The sequence below is a fragment of the Pseudochaenichthys georgianus genome, chromosome 3 (assembly GCF_902827115.2).
Source record: "Pseudochaenichthys georgianus chromosome 3, fPseGeo1.2, whole genome shotgun sequence".
NCBI classification, from domain to species: Eukaryota; Metazoa; Chordata; class Actinopteri; order Perciformes; family Channichthyidae; genus Pseudochaenichthys; species Pseudochaenichthys georgianus.
In genome coordinates, this window is record NC_047505.1 from 42,689,019 (window position 1) to 42,704,080 (window position 15,062).

The 15,062-nt window shown below is 44.0% G+C and overlaps 1 protein-coding gene across 1 annotated transcript in view; it reads right to left on the minus strand.

Moving 5' to 3' along the window:
* Positions 1–15,062, minus strand: part of ush2a (Usher syndrome 2A (autosomal recessive, mild)) — a 257,394-nt gene that overhangs the window by 62,021 nt on the left and 180,311 nt on the right. The window contains exons 64-65 of the mRNA XM_034103486.1: positions 14,596–14,793; positions 14,209–14,363 (exon numbers count right to left, since the gene is read on the minus strand). Of these exons, the coding sequence (XP_033959377.1) occupies positions 14,209–14,363; positions 14,596–14,793 (353 nt within the window). The remainder of the gene's footprint in view (positions 1–14,208; positions 14,364–14,595; positions 14,794–15,062) is intronic.

The following is a 15,062-nucleotide window of genomic DNA, read 5'->3' on the forward strand; positions in this document are numbered from 1 at the left end:
CGGCTCTTGACGTCCCAGGAACTTCTGGGTGATCCCGATCAAAATCTTTAATCATGGCCGGATCAACAATGAAACTCGCTGGGATCCATGTTCTCTCTTCTAGACCGTACCCATCCCAGTCCACAAGGAACTGTCTTCCTCGCCCTCGCTTACGAACTGCCAGCAGTCTCTTTACAGCGTAGACGGGGCTTCCTTCTACCATCTGGGGGGGTGGAGGGGGTTTAGAGGCGGGTACCAATGAGCTCTCCCTGACCGGCTTGATCTTGCCGACATGAAACGTTGGATGGACCTTTAATGACCTGGGTAGACGTAACTGCACAGACACCGGGTTTATGATCTTCGATATCGGGAATGGACCAACAAACCTTGGCGCTAGCTTTCTCGACATGACGTGGAGGGGTAAGTTCTTGGTAGCTAACCAAACTCTTTGTCCAGGCCGATACGGTGGAGCAGGTCTCCGGCGTCGATCCACCACCTCCTTCATCCGGCTGGCACTGCGCAAGAGAGCCCGACGAGCACCGGCCCAGATCCGGCGGAACCGACGGACCATAGCGTGAGCTGATGAGACCGTGACCTCGGCCTCATTGGCAGGGAACAGAGGTGGTTGGTAGCCGTGCACACACTGAAACGGTGTGAGTCCTGTTGCGGAAGTGGGCAGCGTGTTGTGGGCGTACTCCACCCACATCAGGTGCTTGCTCCAGGATGCCTGGTTCTGGGAGACCAGGCAGCACAAACAGGTCTCTAGCTCCTGGTTAATGCGCTCTGACTGGCCATTCGACTGGGGGTGATATCCTGAGGAAAGACTCACGGTGGCTCCAAGGAGATGGCAGAACTCCTTCCAGAAACGGGAAATGAACTGTGGGCCCCGGTCTGACACAATGTCCCTGGGAAAACCATGAATGCGAAAGACATGACGTAACATGACCTCTGCCGTTTCCTTGGCAGAGGGAAGCTTGGATAGTGCAATAAAATGTGCCATTTTACTAAATCTGTCCACCACCGTCAAGACGGTGGTGTTACCTTCTGATATCGGTAGTCCGGTGACAAAGTCCATCGAGATGTGGGACCATGGCCGATGCGGAACAGGAAGTGGCTGCAGCAACCCCATCTGTGCTTCAGTGGAGGTCTTGTTCCTGGCACAGACAGTGCAGGCCGCAACATATTCTGCCACCTGCTTCCTCATAGCCTGCCACCAGAAACGTTGCTTGATCATGAAGGTTGTGCGTTTCACTCCAGGATGACAGGTGAGCATAGACGTGTGAGCCCAGTGTATTACCTGTGATCGAACGGAAACAGGGACAAACAACCTATTTCGTGGGCAACCCCTAGGTGCCGGGGTCTCACCATTTGCCTGCTTCACCACTGATTCTATTGGCCATGAAACTGCTCCAACCACACGGTTAGGTGGAAGGATGCTCTCGGGCTCTTTGGCAACAGGTTCAGGATCGTACAAACGTGACAATACATCAGGTTTAACATTCTGTGTGCCTGGTCTGTATGACAATACAAAATGAAACCGATTAAAAAACAATGACCATCTAGCCTGGCGTGAGTTCAGTCTTTTGGAGTTCTTAATGTATTCCAGGTTTTTATGGTCAGTCCAAACTAGAAATGGTTGCTCAGCCCCCTCCAACCAATGACGCCATTCCTCCAAAGCTGTTTTAACTGCTAAAAGCTCCTTATTCCCCACATCATAGTTCCTTTCTGCAGTTGTCAACTTACGTGAAAGGAACGCACATGGGTGTAGCTTGTTGTCCTGGACAGATCTTTGGGACAGCACCGCCCCAATGCCATCGTTGGAGGCATCCACCTCCACGATAAATTGTCTCCGTGGGTCGGCCACTGTGAGGATTGGGGCAGTCGTGAACAGTTTCTTGAGCTTCTGGAAAGCTTCATCCGCCTGTATATTCCACTTGAACATGACATGGGGAGAGGTTAAAGCATGTAAAGGTGCTGCAATGCCACTAAAGTTTCTTATAAACCTCCTGTAGAAGTTTGCAAAGCCTAAAAATTGTTGCACCTTTTTCCTGTTGGTGGGAGATGGCCAATTGGCCACTGCACTGACCTTCTCTGGATCCATCTGGATTTGATTGGCCGAGATGATGTACCCCAGGAAGGAGATGGTCTTGACGTGAAACTCACACTTTTCAGCCTTGCAGTAGAGTTGATTCTCCATCAGGCTTTGCAGTACCTGGCGGACATGATGGGTGTGGGTCTCCTCATCGGGTGAGAAGATCAAGATGTCATCGAGATAAACGAATACAAACTTGTTGAGATAATCCCTCAGCACATCGTTGACAAATGACTGAAAAACTGCCGGAGCATTGCATAATCCAAATGGCATGACTAGGTACTCGTAGTGACCACTGGGAGTGTTAAAACCGGTCTTCCACTCATCCCCCTCTCGTATCCTAATGAGATGGTAAGCGTTTCTCAAGTCCAGTTTGGTGAATAGTTTTGCATCCTGCAAAAGTTCAAAGGCCGAAGACATGAGAGGGAGTGGGTATCTATTTTTAACTGTTATTTCATTAAGGGGACTATAGTCAATGCATGGACGGAGGGTACCATCTTTCTTATCGATGAAGAAAAACCCAGCAGCCGCTGGGGAGGAGGATGGTCTGATGAGTCCAGTTTTTAGAGAGGAGTCAATATAGGACTTCATAGCCTCCCTTTCCGGTGCAGAGAGAGAGTAAAGTCTCCTTTTAGGGATCTGAGAACCAGCCAACAGGTTAATGGGACAGTCATAAGGTCGATGGGAAGGTAGGGACATGGCCCTAGTTTTGTTAAATGCTTCCTTTAAGTCCTGGTAACACAAGGGCACTTTAGTCAGGTCGGGATAATCCGAAATGGAGTCAGGCTTATGAGTGTGTTTGTCTTGTTCCTTTTCAGGTTCTGTGGAGAACATAGGAAGGTCTGAACAGGTCAGCCTACAGCCTGGGCCCCATTCCTTAACCCTCCCTGATCGCCAGTCAATGATCGGATTATGTTTGATCAGCCATGGATAACCCAAAATCAAGGGGTGTAGTGCAGAGTCAAATAACTGGAATTTCATTTCCTCTATGTGTGTATTGTCAATAGTTATTTGGACAGGTTCAGATACATGGGTTATTTTAAATAATAACTTGCCATCTAAGGCACTGGCAGTAACAGGGGAAGTCAACGGAACAGTCTTGATGCATAGTCTCTTTGCCAAACTCCAGTCCATCAGACTTTCGTCGGCACCTGAATCGACTAATGTCCCCACAGTAATGTCTTGGTCACGCACTTGAATATGTACCATGGTCAATGAACGTGGAGGGAAATCAGTTGCAGAGAATTGGCTCACCAGCTGCATGGGTTCCTCCGGTGCAGCCAAGGGCGCTGGTTCCTTGGGCGAGGCTGAGGAAGGTGGACTGGAGCTCCATGGGTGTCGAAAGGCAGGTGAGTACCCCATGTGGCTCGGAGGTCGTGCACTGGTTCTAATTCTCTCCTTCTGCCTTTCATGAAGCCTGTTATCAATGCGAATTGACATGGCAATGATGGAATCAAGATCTGTGGGTATTTCATGGGGTGCCAACTGGTCCTTTATAGAGTCTTGTAGACCATTCATGAAGGCATCAATTAAAGCAGGGGTGTTCCACCCACTGTCTGCTGCTAGAGTACGAAAATCTATTGCATAGTCTGTCACTCTCTGTTGTCCCTGTTTGATCTGCATAATGACTCGTGAGGCTTCTCTGGAAGGTGATGAGTGATCAAACACACGGCTTAGGGTCTGGGTAAACATGTTCAGTGACTGACATATGGGCGAGTTTCTTGACCACTCGGCTGTAGCCCAAGCAGCGGCTCTACCAGACATGTGGGACAACATAAAAGCTACCTTAGCTTGGTCCGAAACAAAGGCAGCAGGGTTATGAGCAAAATGTAGTTCACACTGTACCAGAAAGGATCGACAGTTACCAGAGTCCCCGGAAAACCTCTCCGGAGGAGCCAGGCGAAGCGTCGATCCAGGTGGGGTGGTGTGATCCGAAGCAACAGACGGTGGACCTGACATTGCTGGAGTAGGTGCAGAGGAACCGTCTTTGAGGGGTGAGAGAACTTGCTGCATTTGAAGTGCCAGGTGATTTACTTGGTTGGTTACAGCTGATTGGAATTCATCCTGACGATCCGTGAGACCAATCATTCCTTGGTTGATGGAAGACAGCTGTTCAGCATGGAGGGTTAGCTTAGCATCCTGCGCTAACACATCGGCCTTGAAGGAACCGGAGTCGGCTGAGTCCATTTTTTGGCCAGTTCGTTCTGTTAAGGACCTTACAGACACTTGGACTCAAACGCACGACTCAAAAGAAAGTTTGTTCAAAAATAGTCTTTACTTTGTAAAAGTATAAAGTTCAAACAAAACATCACTCCTAAGGGGCAAAACATAGCAAAGCAAATTACAAACTAAATAAACTTGACTATGGTCACAAAATACAATAATCTCTGGGCGAGACAAGCTGGCTCTCTAAATGGCACAAGGCACAAGACGAACTGGCACAGGACAAAGGGAGACAGGACTATTTATACATGAGGTCAGGGGGAACAGGTGGAAACAACCAGGGGCGGGGCAGACACTGACGATGGCGGGAAAACACACAAAGGGAGGAAGTAAAGGTCCCTGAAATGAGACCAGAGGTAAGTACAAAATAAAACGGGAAGTGCAATGACAGGACTAGACAGGTGAACAAAAAGACTTGACTAAACATAAATCTAACCTGGGCTATGAACTAAACATGAAACAATAACATGAACCTGATTAACATGACATGAACAATTTAGCAGACATGACGGGATGTTACAAAAGGATTATATAGAATATAAGCAGGTAGTCCTGCATTTAAGCAGCCTGCATAAACATGCTCATTTTGGTGTAAAATATTATTAGAGTTTGTTTTGCTTATCGTTTTAATGGCAACATGGACACTGGCCTCAGTTGAACTACTCCATCGCTTTTAACATTTCCTCATTGCATTTAGCTGACGCTTTTATCCAAAGCGACTTACAATAAGTACATTCGACCAGGAAGACACAACCTTGAAGAAAACAGAATCATATAAGAACATCAGGTTTCATAGAGCCAAACATTTCAAGTGCTACTCAACTGGCTATAGATAAGCCAGTCCTTTATTAGTATATACGTGCTCTGTTAGCAGTTCTTTGTTAGTCATTCTATCGCTCGAAGTGGAGTCGAAAGAGATGAGTTTTCAGTCTGCGCCGGAAGGTGTGTAAGCTTTCTGCTGTCCTGATGTCAATGGGGAGCTCATTCCACCATTTTGGAGCCAGGATAGCAAACCCACGTGTTTTTGCTGATGGGAACTTGGGTCCCCTCTCGCAGCGAGGGTGCAGCGAGTCGTTTGGCTGATGCAGAGCGAAGTGCACGCGCTGGGGTGTACGGTTTAACCATGTTCTGGATGTAGGAAGGGCCAGATCCATTCGCAGCATGGTACTCATGACAAAGAACCCAACTGAAAGACGCTTGGTATTTAAAAAAAGACGCTGCTCTTTAGTACAGTGTGGTGAGTGACCATCCTATTGTAAATTCCTTGTGTAGTATCTGCGGGCCCGGTGGACACTGGGTGAATGTGGAGGCAACAGAATCACAGGGCAATCTGCTGCTAATGGCAACAGGGATATCCTGACTTAATAGACTGTCACTAGCACTTCCCCCACCTGTCCCACACAGTGCTATGCAATTAGTTGTCTGCTACTACAACTAAGGAGACACACATGTGCACGTACACACATAAACACACACACACAGGTACATGCAGGTATACATACGCAAGCACTAAGAGGTAACAGAGAAAAGGAGTCAGAGAAAGAAGATGCATGGAAAGTGTAGTGCATGCTTTAATGTTAACTCAGTCTCTCAAGACTTTGCTCTGAAGTAAAGCCATAAAGCCATGTATTGCATGTACCTTAAATGCAGTTCAGTTGGCTTGGTGAGACATTACATTCAACTGTAGGAACTAATGAAGTACCTTTGTATTCTAAGTTCCCTTTAAGGGGGAACAGAAAGAGATACAACCTGTCTCCATTTAAACCTGTTTGAAATGACATATTTTTGCATCCAAGTTATCCTAGGTCATTTACAGTATAGGCTAATGCATAGAATCATTGATAGCTCAGAAAAATACAATATAGATGCTTACGTTTTTCTCACATGTAAAAAGAAAAAGCTCACTAGGAAAATCTTCCTCCTACCTTCTCAAATATGCAAAGGAATGTAAACTTGGGGGTACAAAAGAAAATGAGATTGTGAAAGACATAAAGAAAAGAGGGAAAGGGGCATGTTGGACACCGAATGACAGTTGTTGTGAAAGAGAAACTGCAGTTTGGACAGTAGAGACGATGAGAGTGGTGACGAGCAGAAGAACCAACAGTTGGGAGAAACTGAAGAGTGTGGCGTCAGGATCAGGGGAATGACAGGAGACAAATAGCAGAGAGAGCAGGACAAAAGGATTCAAAGACAGAGGAGGACCAATCGCTCTTCCTCCCGCTCTAAGTGACCAACCGTATTAGATCAGCACCTTCTGTTGTCACAGCAGGTGTGCGTTTGTGTGTGCCTGTGTTTGTTTGTGTGCGCCGGTGTGTGTGTGGATATGTGAGGGAGCTGATGCCAGGTAATTGCAGTGGTGTATTAGGTTAGCCCAAGTTATCCCATAATTGGGACTGTTTGGCCAATTTTCAGTGGTGTACAAACTAATCCAACTCACTCCCTTTCCCCCCACTGCTGGGAGTGTGTGAGCTTGTTTGTGTGAAACATATGTATGTGTGTGAGAGGGAGGTAGGCAGCGAGAGCATGGAAGACAGAGATTGATTTTGTGGTGTTACTGCATATGGCTTTGGGTTATCAGGTAAAGTGTCCAGCCAGGATGCTTCGAGAGCCTGCTTCTGTAGAGATATGTTTCAGGTCAAGTTGGTACACCATTTGAATCATGATGTTGGCTTTATTCTGTAAGATGTTTAAAGACGTGCACAGTTCAGGTGTATACTATCACCAACACCTCCTGAAGGCAGCCGTTAAAGGCTGTTGTTACAATTAACTGTCAAGTCTTTATGCTCGTATGTTGGATCTTGCTTGTATTCGGAACAGATCAACAACACCATATGCTCCAATGGTGTGGGTCACATTGAGTTTGGATCTAAGCCGGTTGGCGCATTTTAACAGTTTAGCGGAGTCGGAAGAAAAAGAGGAGGAAAACCAGTCTTGCTGACTAACTTGAGAGCAGATACAAAAATGAAAAAATAAATGTAAAGAATATTTAAGGATATCGCAGAAAATATGAAAAAATGAATTTGGCTGCAATATCGAAGTAAACTTAATCTAAAAACAGCATAAAGGACTGTTAAAGACTCCAACAACAAAAAAGCAGTAAAGACCAGACATCTGTGCGGAAATATATCTGATCACTATCCAATCAGGCGGGTCGCATCGAAGTGTCAAGGAGGGTAGTCGTTCTTATCAAAATCTCATCTTTTCACAATTAATAGAAACGTGTAACAACGGCCGAACTCAATGTCGGAGATTTACAGTGTCAATCTACCTGCTTCAAAATCATATTTGATCTTTTTCTTCAGAAAATATAGAGCTGTTGAACCATTCTTCTTATCCTCTTTGTAACTGACCGCTATGTTATTTAGTATGCATGGTTAGGGGCTGGCGTAGGTATGGGCGTGACGCTCCGAACCCCGGAATCATAACAACACATGTTTAAACTGTTGCCATAATTGGTGTCGCAAAGTATCAAGCGACAAGGGCTGCAGTCGAATAGTCCAAACCCCAAATAAAAGAACCCAATAAAAAGAGTTGTTAAATAATAGTGAAGTCACGTTGTAATAACAATAACTCATATCTCTCGAGTTTTCCTTTTGAGCTTTGCCAAAAGCCACTGTGTCAAGTGTCCTACTTGGGTTGCCGTCCGGCGTTGTCCAATATGGCGGACCATCTTGCACATGCGCACTGCAGATCGGGCAGAGCTGCAGATCCCCCTGCCCGATCGGTACTGCCAAGGCATTTCCCATCCAATAGGTGTGCTGTGTGTATAACCCTTTCTCCTGTCTGTTACTCCCTCTTTCAGCACAAGAACCAGAGGTGGATTCAATGGAGCCTGAATACCTGCACTAAGACCCTCACCCTGCACCCTGAGTCTCAACTCTCAGTGTTTTTCAAGCCTTTCCCTGTTTTTTTGTATTAAACAAAACATTAAGCGTTCCCAATGGTGTGGTTTTCGTTTTGTGAAAAAGTGCAAATGCAGTGTTTGTATATAATTACATCACATATTTTGTTGCTGTTGGTCGTGAAATTGCTCCTGCTGACTTGAGCCAGCCATTTTTTCCTCCGCTCTGTGTCAGTGGGGAAGCCGTACATTCGTACTCCTTTCTCTGAGCGATTTGAGCATCCCCAGGCAGCACAGCAAACCATGGTGGCGACTAGGAGGCAGCACAGCAAACCAGGTCAACACGGAGGAAAAGGCACAGACAAACTGCATGATATGCTATTCAATGTTTATTGAATTCCATGTATTTGCAATGGATGTTCCTAAAGCAACACATTTAACATCATCATATGCTGCTGCTGCTGCTAGTCCTTTGATAGTCACCTGTAGGTCTCCTGTCCTTTCTGAAAGCCATAAAGATGACATTAGTCATTTAGATAACTTGTGTCCTCAATTACCATGGGATTACTGAAACTACCATGAATTTAAGAAAATGTTAGAAATTAATCTAATCTGCATTTTAAAGCATTACTTTAGATCCCCTCCCTCTAAATATATCAATATACATTAGAAAGTGATGCTCCTGACTACCATACAAGTTTAAGAAGATAATATTGGTTTGAAAGAATTCAAAGCTATAAATAAACAGCAACAGGCTCTTTAACCAAGGCACTGTTAGTAACATGTAAACTAGTTGTTCACACTAATCCTAATATTATCACTTAATATTAGCAAATTCTATTTTATTTTTTAAAACATATTGATGTAAATACATACACATATCGATTTGTTGTATAGATATTGCAAATCAAAACCTTTATTCACTAATGATTACCAAAAATCGTAGTTCTATCTCCTGTTATCAATGCATTCACATGCATGCCCGCCATGAACTTCCGGGGAACGATCCTCGTCTACATGAACCACGTGACGATAACCGTTTTTGGACTTCCGTTATCGTAACTCTTCTATCTATATGGCGCTGGTATTCACTGTCCGACTCACACAAGCAGCTGATACATATCCCCAGTTCCCCTTAGCCTAAGTGAATGTGTGTCAGTCTGAATTGACGCTGTTTGGCATCACAACGCTGTTATTCTTTCACACACACATACAGGTCTTGGGCCGAGGGCGACACTGTACTTCCGATATCCACCGTTTTACGCGAGGTGCAAGCAGCCGTACACCGTCTAGGTGTTGCTAAGCTTCCTGTACTGAATATCATAGTCTATTGCCTTAATCAATATCTAGTCAACTCTAAAATACCACATATATGCAATGGCATGATAATATTATTGTGACAAGTGGGGTATTCACCTGGTGTTTCCAGAAATTAGACGTAGATGCAGCCAAAATCGACGAAGGCCACTGTCGTTTTTCCATACATCTGCAGGCAGTCTTTAAGGGCAATCCGACAACCCACACAGCTCTAGTTTACGCTGGTAACGACCTAAAGCACACACCTCAAGTCCAGAGATGTAATCCGAAGACATGCAGCGATTTCTTCGGTCGTTAATTCAGTAAAAAAACCTAGTGCACTCTGCCTGGCTACGTTAGCTAGCTGTTTATATTTGCACTTCCAGGATATTTGCACCTCCAGGAAAATGGCGTATTTATATATAGCGCGTGTTGCATTGTGGGTAGCTCGTGACGTCACTGTGTGTGAAAGAATGAAAGTTTCTCTGGTATAAAATGGGTGATGTTAGCATAGCAACCGAAGCTAAACTGACTACTTGCTATTGCTATCCTATTGTGGCATAAACCGTTTTTACAGGCACATTTTACCGGCGTATTTTTTATTATGATTCTACTTGTGATAGTCGGACACGACAACCTGTGCAGCCCATGTATTGATTCCATCCGATAGCTGCTATAATACAAAACAAAATGTCTGCCTCTCTCCACAATGATCAATGACAGCGAACGGATGGTCAAAGTAAGGTACAAATAAACAGGATCACACGAAGCCTGGTTAGTGTTGCCTGACTTTATAAAGTGTGTTTATAAGCACTACTGCTTGTAGGCAGGCATGACAGTCGACCCATGTTCAGGGGAGGTGGGTTTAGTTTCCTGCACGCCTCGACGTAAGAGAGACGTAAGCGACGCCACCTCTTAGCTCCAAAGCTCTAAGACCGACAATTTTTTGGAGCTGGAAGTGAACCGGATTCCGGAGCTAAGAGGCGACGCCGCTGCGGTGTGAACAGGAAAAACCGGCACTTTTCAGGCTCCAGCTCCGAGCCGGAGCTGAAAACGCGTTGGTGTGAAAGGGGCATCAGTGGCAGCCATGATAAGTGCCGTTCCAATTCTCTAGATGATAGGAAAGGAGGTTTCAAACTTCCTTTATAACCTCCTTTAGCTTAGGAACCACTGGACCTCCCTCACCAAAAGGAAAGGAGAAAATGCTGCCCCACAATGCCTTGCAGCCGCAGCATTTGCTGTCACACAACAGTCGGCCGTTCACGGAAACAACCGATTATGAAAGTTACGGTGCTTATTAAGCTTTTTAAAACGTAGGTGGCAACTGGCCAAAGTGCTTTGTTTTGAACGTTCATCAGTATTATAATCAAAAAGAGAAATATGAATGTTAGTTTTTACTGAAATTATCAAATAAAGTCAACATTTCACAGTCTTTACTGAGCTGTGTGGGGTTTGTTCAACTTTTAAAAGATGTTTGTATGGTGATGTACACAGTGATAGATGTTAAGGACTAACGTTTCTAATAAATACATTTGTATTGATTTTAAGATATTTTCATAGTTCATACAATCTTTGGGATCATTTGTATTAATGTGGACCGGAGGGAGAGGGTGACAAGTGTTGAACTTTCCTGTCGGCTCCCAGACCGTGACACAAGCATAAGTTTCACTTTCCTTTTTTATTTCAATTCCAACTTTGGTCATGAAGAATATGTTTCTCTGTTGTCCACGTTCATAAAGCATAAAACAACAGCATCAGAGCACGGTGCAGAGTCTCTAGATGAGTTTACAGTAGTGTCCCTCGTTCTTATTAAACATCCATGTTGTAGTCCGCTGTATAGAAAACTGTAGTTTCCTCCATGTAGTTTCCCCACAGCAGCAGACGCACATTTATGACGTCCACTGGCGCATCATAAACACGTCGGGTGGTGAAAGTGCAGTCAGATTCTCTAAAGTACCGCAGTCTCTTCTCCTAAATCCTTTTGAATTCTCCTATCGACTATCCCTTAACCCCGTGACGTTTCACTCAGAGGTCAAGGAATAGGAGATAGGGTTAGAACTTAGGAGCTGATTTTTGGACTATTCGACTGCAGCCAAGGTCTAGTCTGTGCTACGGACCTCTCAAACGTACATGTGAGTTATAGAATACTATTGCCACGAACATTCTGTGATATTATCGGGTTTACAGTATATAGGTTTTAATTGAAACTGTGTGTGTTGTTCTTTGGCTCAACTGTTCATAGTGCCAATTGATATGAGAGATATAAGGACTGCCATGCTTGACGTCGCACATTTTTGCACCCTCGGTGAGCGGAGTGAGGTACGTTAAAGAGACTTTGTTACACGTTGTTATTTGATCTGTGAATTAATACAGTTGTGGTTTAACCGAATGCTTTATTGATGTTTTGTAATGACAATTAAGTACCTATGTCTGTGGCCGTTTCTCAATCTCGAGGATACTGGCTTCCAAGCCAATATTTCAAGGATGCTACGTCATCAAGTGGCGCAGCAGGACCGTTCCAATGTCCAGCATAGTTGCAATTCCACCGAGGCCGCATCCTTGGTTTGGGGGAATTTTCGAGGCTGCACATGGGTAGACTTCGCGCCCTTAAAATCCCCACAATGCTTTGTGCGCGGACCAATTTTAAAAACCCTTGCGGAGAATGGCTGAACCGACGCAGCATACATTTAAATGTGTATGTAGTGGCGTAGAACATGTGTTGGTAAATATGTTACATTTGTTATCACCAAAGATGTGTTCCGTGAAAGTAAAGCAAGTTCATAATTAGATAGACATCGCAAGGTATTTATTTTCAGTACAGTTTATGTTGAAACCGTTAGAGAGAGTGGCACACTTGTTAGCCTGTTCCATTCTTCTTCGTTTTTCGAAGCCGTGGCTTGGAAGTATACTTGCTTCGTTTCTGAAGGAAGTGACTTGGAAGTACGCGACTACCAAGCCAGCATCCTCGAGATTGAGAAACGGCGAGTGTTTATATTTTAGTTTTCACGATGCTTGAAAGACCAATAAAGAAACTGCATCCGTCCGTCGAGACTCTGCTGTGATTATTGCCAAGGGCAGCTACACTCTTCATTTCTCCAACCATTTACCACTCCTTCCTTTATCACGTTCCTACATCCATCCTTTCCTTTTTCATCCATGTCATAATTCTCCCCAGCATCCATTTATTGTTTACATTCATACATCCATCATCTATTGATGGATCAAACCATCACAACCAGTTCAACCAACTCTACCTCCATCCCACCCTCTCTGGTCCATCCACCTCTCTAGTTACACATCTACTGGCTGCGTCTTTATGTAAGAATGAGCTCATCAAAAATAATGAGATGTTAAATTAGCTTAAGAAAAAAAAGCCAGAAAGACAGTTTTCAATGTGAGCTTTCATCACCCCTAAGCCGGAGAAATTAATTGTTGTGGTGATATCAGCTCTGCTACAGCCAGAGAGATAGCAGGGGGAGTTCTGTGTGAAGCTATTATGGATGCTATCACAAACATCAGGAAGGCTCAGCAAATCCAGAGCCCTGCATACAGGGGGAGAGCGGAAACCAGGCTAAATAAAAACTTGTACCGACATGGACAACATCACACACTGTATATTCTTAACAATAAAGGTCAGAGACAGGTTTAACATGTGTAAAATATCACTTGCAAAACAACTGAGCACATGAACTACTACTATTTCTTAAGAGAGGGTGAAATGGCATTTAGCTTAAAGGCCACTGTCCAAACAAAGGATCATATGAGCGGCCAACTGCAGAAGGAAATGCGGAAAGGATTCTGATTTAGGTTTAAACAACATGAAGCATGTGTTGCATGTCCAGGCAATTACTCTATGAAAAAACAAAACATGAACAGCATACGTTGCACACTTGTATGCGTGCAGACTGGTTGGAGGTAGTTCAGATGTTTAGGAGAATCAAGGATTAGTTATAAAATCAGCTCCGGGACACTTTTGACTAATATGGTACTTGGATTGATCAGCTTCACTTTGTTGAGCGTTTTTTTAAACCTAAAACCGCCTCTAACTGACAACGACATTGATTAACAATTATAAAAACACAAATATATATATTTTATCTCAAAGCGATGTTCTCTCTGAGTTCTATATCTCTTTCACACACACACACCTTTTTTTAAACACCTTTCTTTTTCTTTAATTGTTCAGCCTAAATTAAAGAAATGAACTGGAGTACAGAGTAAAGTGGTGCTTAGTTCAGTGAAGCTCAGTCCATCTTTAGAGAAGCCATTAGATAATCATACAGGGGGAATAATGTCTTTATGGAATGAGGTGCTACAACAGAGTCAGGTTTTGGAAAGTGTGTGTGCTGGTGTGTGAAAGAGAGAGAGGGTTTAACATTAGGGCTGATCAAATAGCAGAAATAGAAATCAACTGAAAAGTCATTAGCTTTCTAATCGTAGCTGCAAATGGTAATAGTTAGTGTAAATATATATATATATATTTTTGGTACAAAATATTGCATTTCCACTTATTTCCTTTCTTACTATCATTTCATGCTTTATGAGAAGACAGGTCAGCCCAGCTCCTCGTCTTAGCTTTAAATGCTCCAAACTCCCAGTACGCTCTGAACTAAAGACTTTTATACTGAAGCTGACTTTCTATTATATGTGTAAGACAGGTAAGCATACATTTAGCCACATATGCTGCTAAAGGGCTTCAGTGATGCAATGTAGAACAAATTAACCTGACACAGCAGAACAGTAATAGCAACAGTAAAAAAAACACATGTAGTCTTACCTGTGTACTGTCAGTACAACCGGCCCGGTTACAGACCCTCAGCTGGTAGCTGAACTCCTGGAAAGGCCTGATCCCCCCCACATCAGTAAAACTGGTTTCATCACCACGGTAACGCTCCTGTCCATCCCGCAGTATAACATAGTGGGTGATGTCACCTGGTAAAATGGAAAAGGTACTTTTTTATAATCTATTTTTTACTTTTTCTCAAAATTGAACAACATGGTGACACACACACACACACACACACACACACACACACACACACACACACACACACACACACACACACACACACACACACACACACACACACACACACACACACACACACACACACACACACACACACACACACACACACACACACACACACACACACACACACACCATTAGGCCTGGCGGGTGCTTGCCATAGCAACTGGATGATGTCATCTCGTTCACCTAAGCGACTCCAGCGAGGAGGTGCCACTCCCCACGGTTTGTCTTCACTGGTGCTCACTGTTGTAACATCACTGGAGCCTCGTCCGAAGCTGTTCCAGCCCCTCACTCTGTACTCATAGGTGGTGAAGGGCTCCAGGACTGAGTCTGTTTGAGAGTATCAAAAATAGGAACACAAATAAATGAAGGAGGGGATGCAAAAAACAACAACAAATCTACCAAATTGCAATACAATTTATAATCGACCAACACTGCAGCACTTCTGTGATTAATACTGTAAGTGGACAAATAGTTTAGCTGTAATCCCAGAAAGCAAGCAATCAATATGCCATTTTGAAGATTAAATGACATTTTAAATATGTGTGGATTGATAGAAAAGAGATGAATATCCTTGCAGTATGATAGATATGTAAAAA